Here is a 9442-nt window from a genome sequence, read left to right on the forward strand (position 1 = left end):
TATCCCTTTGATATAGGAAAAAAAAAAATTATAAAGTCATAAAGAGAAACACCTTTCAGTGATGACTGCTCTTGATTCGGTTTTACAGTTTAAAAAAATGCAGAAGTTGTTTTGCCTTTGTCTAGAATTGTCAGTAAGTGTAGATTGCTCCAGTTCATAATGTTCTCCTTTTTCACCAGTATGAGCTGCAATTGCTCAGCAGCCCAGAGAATCAATCATGCTGTGACTGCTGCACATAAATGGTTGGTGAAACCCCGGGTCAGTACATCTGCCACAGCCAGACAACAAACTGGAATTAAAACGTGGGACACAGGGCTAGTGAGTCACAGCTGCAGAATTACAGCTAATTTACCAAAGACAATTCCCAGAGTGTTTTTAAATATTTGCTACTTAATACTTATGAGTAAGTCAAGCATTGGCAGGACTTTGAGGCTGTATTCTGGGAAAAAAACACCTCTGTAACAGTTTTATTGCTGGCTCAGCAGAAAACATATCCCAATACAAAGAAATAGCTTTAAGCAGTATGTTGAGTCTATGGAGATAGAGCTCAGCAGTAATTAAGTGAAAATGTTAACAGATGAACCTGCATGAATTAATTTGCACAAATAATTTGAAAGACGATGACACAAAATATCCCAAAAAAAAGACTTGAATATGTATATTGATTTCTATTAAATCAGAGAAGAGGCATATGTTCATAGAGCCTAGAGTTTATATGAAGCTTCTGCTTATTCCAATATGATTTTTAATTTTGAGAACCTTAAGCATCTAGAAGTAAAATAAAAATATATATGTTTATATTTAAAAAGCAGGAAAGAAAACAATTCTCCTTCATTAGAGAAGAAACATGTTTGTCAATATATTTGAATGTATTTGTTTGAAAAGTATGCCCTACAAAATAGTCTTGCCAATAGTCCTGTGACTTCAAATGAATGCCTTTGATTTCTGCCTGTTATAAAAATTCAACTCTTTTATTGATGTATTTTAGCAAAGAATTCAGCTCAGTCCATATTAGATATAAAGTGTTATTTTATACATTGAATGAATTTAGCCCAATGGCTGATATTATAAAGAGGTTTATGCTTAATGGAATCATATTAACTTCAATGGGACTGTAGAGCCTTAAAGCACAATGTTTTGTCTAAATGACTGAGCTCTGTAATACAAATAAGCAATGCCAGTTTTGGAGAAGGCATTTTCACATTTGTAAAAGGATGATAAGCACATTAATAGGACTTTTATTAAAGTCAACAAGCTACTATAATGAATAAATAGAATCTGCTATAATAAATAAATATAATAATAAAACCAGCAAGCTACTATAATGAATGCTTGTAGAAGAATATAGAGTCTTAGTTCTGCTATAATTTATTGCACTATTTTTTCACTCAAATGATAGGTTGAAATTCATTGATAAACCATATTAACATGGGTAGGAGATCAACATAGGAAATTCAGTGTGAACCCTCATGTAGGAGAGGGAAAGGTATTTATTTTAAAAGAAATTATCTCAATCACACTCTTTTCCTCAGATTTCTCTCACATTCCCATACCCACATAATCCTAGGTGGATACTGTGTGATATGTGGCACAAAGGAGATGGATCAATGGCAGTGGCTCTTGGATTTCTTTCAATTAGTGATGACAAATTTCTTTGGGACCAGATCTTGTCCATTTTAGATGTCAGTGGTTGTTATGGTGTGATTTTTTGCCTCAGAATCTTTCATATTTCACCATGCATGGCCCTAGGCAAGGTTACTGTCAGTGCTTTTCTTCCTTATTCTTTGTATCATTTTGACTAGAGCCTGTCTCCTCCCAGCAGGAAAAGGAATGGTCTCTACAGTATGGTGTACTTCCAGATGATTTTTTTTAACCTAGAAACATGATAGTATTTTCACTAATATTCTGTGCTCAGGAGTAGCTCTGTCAATTTCAGTCTCTTGGCACGATGCAGTCCTTATAGGTTAAAAAAAGATTGTTTACATAGGGGGATCTAGAGGTTCTGTATAGAGTTTGTGTTTTTCAGCTGATACACTTCAGTATTTACTCTAGAACATAAGACATAAGAATTCTCAACAGGTTAGAAAGCATCTCTGATCACAGCTGCAGTTAATATTTCTATAAAATAATGATAATCATGGTAGCTCAAGGAGCTGTGCTACAAGATTTGTAGGGCACAGAGTATTTTATTTAACAAGTGGAGAAGATAAAAACCACTCAATCTCATCCTCATTACTCTTCCTGTTGGAGAGCTAAGGAAGGGATCTATATGTTCTAGATACTTCACAGCCACCAAACAGTATCAGTCAGGCTAATAAATAGATTTAATTTAGTTCCAGTATTGTATTTACTTATATCACACATACATTCATAATGATCAAAGGAATTTATAAATCCTGGACTGCTATTCCATCCTAATTCTATATTTACACAGAATTAGAGTAATGATACTACATTCATCCCATAACACACTCACCAGAAATCAACAGAATGTAAGTGAAGTGCTCTAAGTGAGAAGAATTGAGCCACCAAGTCTGTCCTTTTCTTCCACTGCACTGAGTCAGTAACTGGGCTAAATAAAATCTCCATTCTGGTTTTATCATTTCAGACAACCCAAAACAAAGCAGCCGTGTCCCCGTGTTCATTAAGGTCTTGGATGTAAATGACAATGCTCCAGAGTTTGCCATGTTTTACGAGACCTTCGTCTGTGAGAACGCAAAGGCAGAACAGGTGTGTTGTCTGCTCGTACTAAGAAAATATTCCAAATTAAATGCGTTTTGCTTCTACTCTTGCATTACCTCATCAAGCGGTGCACTTTGCATTGCATCAAACTTAATTGCAAAATTAAACCGTGGCTGCACAGTATCTGAATTCATGCAGTATTCTTCCAGCTGACATGATGGTATGCTTTTGAGAGTTATTTTCTGTACTACACCTTGTTACCCATGATTTATTTTCATTCTTTCATCCTTTGCTTTATTCAGGCACCTCCACTGTCTCCTTCAAAAACAATTCTATGTCTGTAAATGTTACAAGTCCTGTCTTTGATACAACTATATCCTGCTAGATAACTCTCAGTCTACTACTCCTATTGTGAAGTAGTTCAAAGTTGCAGATGATTTGGAAGATTCAGCCAAGCAATTTCTGTGACATGAGATTTAGGTAGATAAAAATAAATTCAGCTTGGATTGTCTCACCTTTCATCTCTATTCCTTGTCACATGCAAAGGTTTCCTACCCATTTGCAGTGGCATTAACCCAAGCCTTCTGGTGAAATCAACATGATTTTCCTGCCAACTTTCAAATTCATTATGTCACTCCCTAATGATATAGGATATAATAGTATGGTGGCCCCAAACATCATCAGCAACATGTGAATGACTTTTCTTGAGCTCACCATAGCAACATCTCTGCCTTGAAGCAGAAAAAAAAAATATTACAAAAGATTGCTTTTACAGTTTGTTTTTTTTTTTTTTAAGAGTATATAAATAACTATAAAGTTCACTGAGTTAGGAGATAATTTTGTTCTTATTGTTTCAGCTGATACAAACATTAAGTGCTGTTGATAAAGATGACTCTTACAATGGACATCAGTTTTCATTCTCCTTAGCTCCCGAGGCAGCCAGCAGCTCAAACTTTACACTACAGGACAACAGAGGTGAATTTCTAGAAAGACTTTTCTTTATTATCTTATCCTTGCTTTCAGTCTTCAGATGAAGATTTAATGCATGCTTTGTGTTTCCAGACAACACAGCAGGGATCTTCACTCGAAAAACAAGATATAACCGTCATGAAACAAGTACCTACTTCTTGCCAGTGGTAATATCAGACAATGATTACCCCATCCAGAGCAGCACTGAAACGGTGACTATTCGGGTGTGTGCTTGTGACCATCGAGGAAAGATGCTGTCCTGTAATGCAGAAGCTTTGATTCATCCTACTGGTCTTAGCACTGGGGCTCTTATTGCCATTCTTCTCTGCATCATTATATTACTTGGTAAGTAGCTCAAGGACATTTTGTTCCTTTCATGGCCATTTTGCATTGCTGTAATGAGTATTCCAAGACTAGGACAAAGGAAAAGTAAAGACATCATTGTCTTATCCTGTACCTATATTATTGTATTTTTTCTTCTGAGGGCTGTTACAGATGGGGTGTGTAGGGCACAACCAATCTAACCTTAGTTATCTAAAAGTTAGCGATATATGAGGGATAGGAGGCAGCTGGGCTCCACACTCTGTTCAATGGAAAGAGACACCTGTAGAGAGACATCCATCCCATCCCATCCCATCCCATCCCATCCCATCCCGTCCCGTCCCGTCCCTTCCCGTCCCGTCCCGTCCCGTCCCGTCCCGTCCTGTCCTGTCCCGTCCCATACCATACCACACCATACCACACCATACCATACCATACCATACCATACCATACCATACCATACCATACCATACCATACCATACCATACCATCCCAACCTTTATTGGTATCTAAGGAGGACCAGACACATTACTCATAACCCTCTGCAGGTGTCCATCCCTTTCTGTTGACCATAGAAAGAGGGCAGATAGCTTACTTTTGAGGAATTAACTTTCCTTTCTAAACTGAGGAGGAAAAAATTCTCAATGCTTTTTTTCTGTTGGAAAAGGATGCTGAATAATACTGAGGGACTCTCTCAAAGGCTTCAGGGTCCTCCATTTCAGCCACCTGTGATGAGAAAGAGGTTGGATCCTATGTGTGGAGGATGTGCAGAGGGCTCTGGCTATGGCACTTACAGGTGGTCAATTATATATATATATATATATATATATATATATATATATATATATATATAACATAGATAAATAAGGACAGTTTGCAACATCTCTCACATACCTGCCAGGTTCCACCCCTCTTGTACTGCAAACAGGGATAGTTGGCCACTTGGCCATTATCTGTACCTGTTCATTTGGGGGCAACTGTACAATACAACATAGGCTGTTCTCTGGGATGTGTTTTTAGGATGATAGGAGAAATAAGGGAGTCAGACCAGTTTTACAGCACTGGGGTCAGGCAGGGGAGAAAATGTTTCTTTCATGATTCTACTTCTTTTTACCATACTCCTATGGACATGCTACTCACCACTGCAGAGTCATCCTGATCTTTACTTTTAACAAAATTTCCCTCTCCAGTAATGAATCCAAGATGAGGTTGGTGTTCTCAAACTCTAACAATATAGTCATGGCTTGCTCAAATAAGCTCTATCCCATTTTCAGAAAAGATTCCCACAATAACAATCTGATCTTTAATTCACCATTAAATTCATTTTTTAAAACACAGTATCATTGCCCCTAAGGGCTGAGCTCACTTTGTATTAAGTTCCTTACCAGAAAAAGTAATGTAATGCTGCAGGTAGTCTTGCACTCGTTAGTACAACTGTGCTCATTAATATCAATCTGACATTAAACGATTTCCTGTTTTATGTCAATCGAAAATAATTGATTCTATGTGCTAAGCAGCACTTTATGTCAATTACTGCTCATGCCACCATGCACCATAAGCAGATTTTCAATTAACTCAGCTATATAATTTTCTATTTTCAGGCTGGTTGTAGGGTTTGAATGTGCAACCACTACTGAGTGAAAAACAATACTCTGGGCAGATCTGAAGATCTGAACCACAGCTCAAAGTTTATCAGCAACAAAAAGTGCCTGTAAATTGTTAGGTTTGTATGAAGTTTGAGTAAGTTTAGCATCTTATCAGGAGGTTTCAGATACTGCTGAACACAGACATGAAAATAAAGGTGATGTACTTCAACATGCAGCTTATTATCAGGTCTTTTTCCTGCAGGTTCAGCACAAAGCAGTAAAATCCATGGATCAGATGTGATGTATTTATCAAAGCCTCATCCTTCCATGTTCTGTGCAGCACTGTTTCTGAAATGAGATACTTCTGCAACTCTTTGATATAAAATCTATCATTCCTATGCTTTCTCAAACCATTCTACCAGTCACTGTTCCAGAAGCCCATTCCAAATTGACATTGTGTTTTTCAAGTTCTCCAAAATGTTCTCCAGATATTTCTCTTCTTTCATACACATCTTTCACCAGTCCTTCCACACAGTGCCACAGCTTTTTGCTCTTGAGGAAGACAACTGCAATTTTGTACAGCAGCAAGAAGAAGCATCACTCAGACTAGGACCCTTCTCTGACATCATAAGTAAATCCTCATCAGAAGGCTGAGGTCTTAATGCAGTCTGAACCACCTCTCCTAATCCTTCAACTTCACCATCCATTTCCTTTCAACTCATATTGACAAATGTTCTTCCTTATTCACAGTATTACTATGGTAGAACACAGCATTTTCCTACTTTATCCTGTCTTTTTGGTGACCTTCCATAGTCAACTTACAATGCAGGGGAACTTATAAAAAAACCAACCACCAAATAAAAACAAACAAACAAACAAACAAACAAACAAACCCACAAAAAATCCAACCAAAACAAACAAAAAACAACCACCTCCCCTGACCAAAAGGAAAAACCCACCAGATTTTGTCTGTCAAAGGAAACTAAGAATTATAAGGTTCAATGGAATAAAGTTTTAGGTTGGGTACAAGCTTAGTCCTTGATATTGACCTTAAAAGGTTACAACTGAGGAAAGCACTGAAAAAAAATTCTTCAACAGTTACTGTGCTTGACTCACACGCCATTTTAAAAGCAAAGCTGACATGAAGGATCACTGTGATCCACCTTATCATCTCACATCAATGAGTTTAGGCATTTCTGCTTTGCTTTGTTATGAAAAAACTGTAAAGACAGCAAGATGTGTCCTTCCTTGGAGTTTGCACAGCAGAGCTAAAATGCTGGGCACTGCAGACCTCAGACTACCAAAGCAACACTGACAGCAGAAATACATCCCTTCTCCTTGCTACTGTTAACTTGTCAGTATTCAGCCATTTACATCTTCATGTAGAATACAGCTAAGAAATCTGAAATCAACTTCTATAGGAAAGTGTTGACCGTATCCCTTTCCATACTCTGTGTCCATTTCTCCGTGACTACTGAAAATCATTAGTGAATAAAAATATTAAAATTTGCATCAGGATCATGGAAAGAATTCCTTCCCTCCAATTAAATGAAAAATATGTGTATGCAAACACACACTTTAAAATTAAGGACATAAAATATGTTCTAGAAATCTGCCTTTGTCAGATTAAAAAATACCTTTATCATATCTCATCAGTTTATTATTTAATTTGTGTACTTTTCTAGGTGATGTACATTGTGAAAACCTTCCAGGGAAGTTAATAAAACTCAGACATTGTGGTGGCTGAAAATCCGCTCCATATTCCAAGCTTTTTTCCCAGAGGAGCATAGATTTACTTATCTTGAAATTCTGTCTTGCTAAGATCAGTAGATACCATCTTTGTCCATAGCAGAAGTTGCATATTGTCCATGGGGTTCAACATAAATAATACTGATGTTAGTTATTCTGGAGAAAGTGTTTCTTCCTTCCCAGCTGTCATGAAACTAGTTCTGTTCTCAAGGTGACAAAATTAGTATATGGCTCTGGGTAACAAAGTGCCTACCAGCAAAAAGACACTCTGCTTGGCTTCCTACAAGTTTGACATCTCCTTTCTTCTGTGCATCCATGACATTTCATCTCCCAAGGAACTCACAGGCAGAGCAAGCGCAGCTTGAAAATATGATGTGCACATTTTCAGTTTTTCGAAACATCTTCTCAAACTCCAAGCTCAATCAGAGGCGCAGCATTTCTTCTGGGCTTTAATGGAGTTGGGGATTAATCTTCTTTCCCTTTCTCTTTCTCTGTTGTTTTTGTTTGCAGTTACTGTGGTGCTGTTTGCAGCACTGAGACGGCAGCGGAAAAAAGAGCCTTTGATAATTTCCAAAGAAGACATCAGAGACAACATTGTCAGTTATAACGATGAAGGTGGTGGAGAGGAAGACACCCAGGCGTTTGATATTGGCACACTGAGGAATCCCGAAGCCATAGATGATAATAAATTACGCAGAGACATTGTGCCAGAAACGCTTTTTCTGCCGCGGCGGACTGCAACAGCACGAGATAACACGGATGTCAGAGATTTCATTAACCAAAGGTTAAAGGAAAATGACACTGATCCAACAGCACCCCCGTATGACTCATTAGCAACCTACGCTTACGAAGGTAATGGTTCTGTGGCGGAGTCCCTCAGCTCCTTGGAGTCGGTGACTACGGACGGAGATCAGGACTACGATTACCTCAGTGACTGGGGACCTCGGTTTAAAAAGTTGGCAGATATGTATGGCTCAATGGACAGTGACAAAGACTCCTAATATGTTGTCTTTTTTTTTTTTCCTCTTTTTTTTCTGTTCCTCATTCCCAGAAACAGCACTGGGATATGTGAAGTGGCTATTTCTTTCTGTTTCTCCACAGTTGTTTGAAAGGGTTCTCTATTCTACCCATTTGAATTGTCTAATGACTGCAGTCTGTGTGGGTTAGCCATCAGAAAACTTTCTCTAGTATCATTTTATGAGCTTCCAAGAGGCAAAATCCTTATTTTTTTGAGTGCATCCAGTTTACCAAGCCAATCTTACAGGCACAGCAGTAGTGGAGGGGAAAAAGAAAGGATCAGATGGGGAGCAATATTTTTACTTGTTCTACTTATATTGTAAATTGGAGTATATTACTGTTTAAGCTCACTTGCTTTTTACTTGTATTCAGACTATTCAGCTCAGACGACTGCTCTGTCAATTGTGTATTGCACATCCCAATGTACTGAGGTACCCTAGTTTACCCTTTGTATTATAGTCAAAAGTAGTGGTGATGGAATGAAGGTTTATTATACAAGTAGAGTAAGCTGAGAAAAGAACATCAAACACGCATTTTACTCATGAGGATGTTAGAGAGGCTTAATGGTCATTTAAACCTGAGTGTTTCTCTAGAATTCACGATTTCCCCATTGCACTGAATCATACTAACACACACATATATATAGTTCATTGACTGCTCTGTATATATTCTTGGACCTAGCATTGCTGGAGAGGTGTGTGTGTGCACGTGTGTGTGGTCAATAGCCCCAGTATATAATTCTTGGATGGTTTCCCTATTCTAACCCAGGCTTGCTTTGCAATACAGGGAAAATCATCAAATCCAGATTAGGTCATGGCTTAGAGGAAGGAACAAATCATAATTCTTCTTTTGCTTGCTCTTCCTCAGTCGGCCTCCATTTTCACATCAGTTCAGTGATGGCCATGCACAGTCCTGGGGATGTGGTAGTCAGGGTGTTCATATCCAGCTACTCCTGCCTGTTCTTGTGTCAGGTGGGGAGGAGTGACCTCAAGGTGACTGCCACCCTCTGGGGCAAAAGGAGCAACTGCAGGGGAGGAAAGTGCTTTTTTTGTCCTGATCTTCTCTGCCTGGATGTCCGGGGTGGATTCCTGACTGACTCTCTGCCCAGTTTTGCTATC

The 9442-nt window shown here is 38.4% G+C and overlaps 1 protein-coding gene across 3 annotated transcripts in view; it reads left to right on the forward strand.

Annotated features, from left to right (window-relative positions):
* The window catches only part of LOC110482821 (cadherin-6), a 97138-nt gene extending 88334 nt beyond the window's left edge, over positions 1–8804 (forward strand). For 2 of the 3 annotated variants that reach the window (XM_021552334.4, XM_021552335.4), the window contains exons 10-13: positions 2609–2730; positions 3540–3657; positions 3745–3996; positions 7818–8804. In XM_021552334.4, the coding sequence (XP_021408009.1) occupies positions 2609–2730; positions 3540–3657; positions 3745–3996; positions 7818–8308 (983 nt within the window). In that variant the 3' untranslated portion in view covers positions 8309–8804. The remainder of the gene's footprint in view (positions 1–2608; positions 2731–3539; positions 3658–3744; positions 3997–7817) is intronic. The other variant, XM_021552333.4, reaches the window with a different exon arrangement.
* The last annotated feature ends 638 nt before the right edge of the window (positions 8805–9442 follow it).

The sequence above is a fragment of the Lonchura striata genome, chromosome 2 (genome assembly GCF_050655825.1).
Source record: "Lonchura striata isolate lonStrDom1 chromosome 2, ASM5065582v1, whole genome shotgun sequence".
Taxonomy (NCBI): domain Eukaryota; kingdom Metazoa; phylum Chordata; class Aves; order Passeriformes; family Estrildidae; genus Lonchura; species Lonchura striata.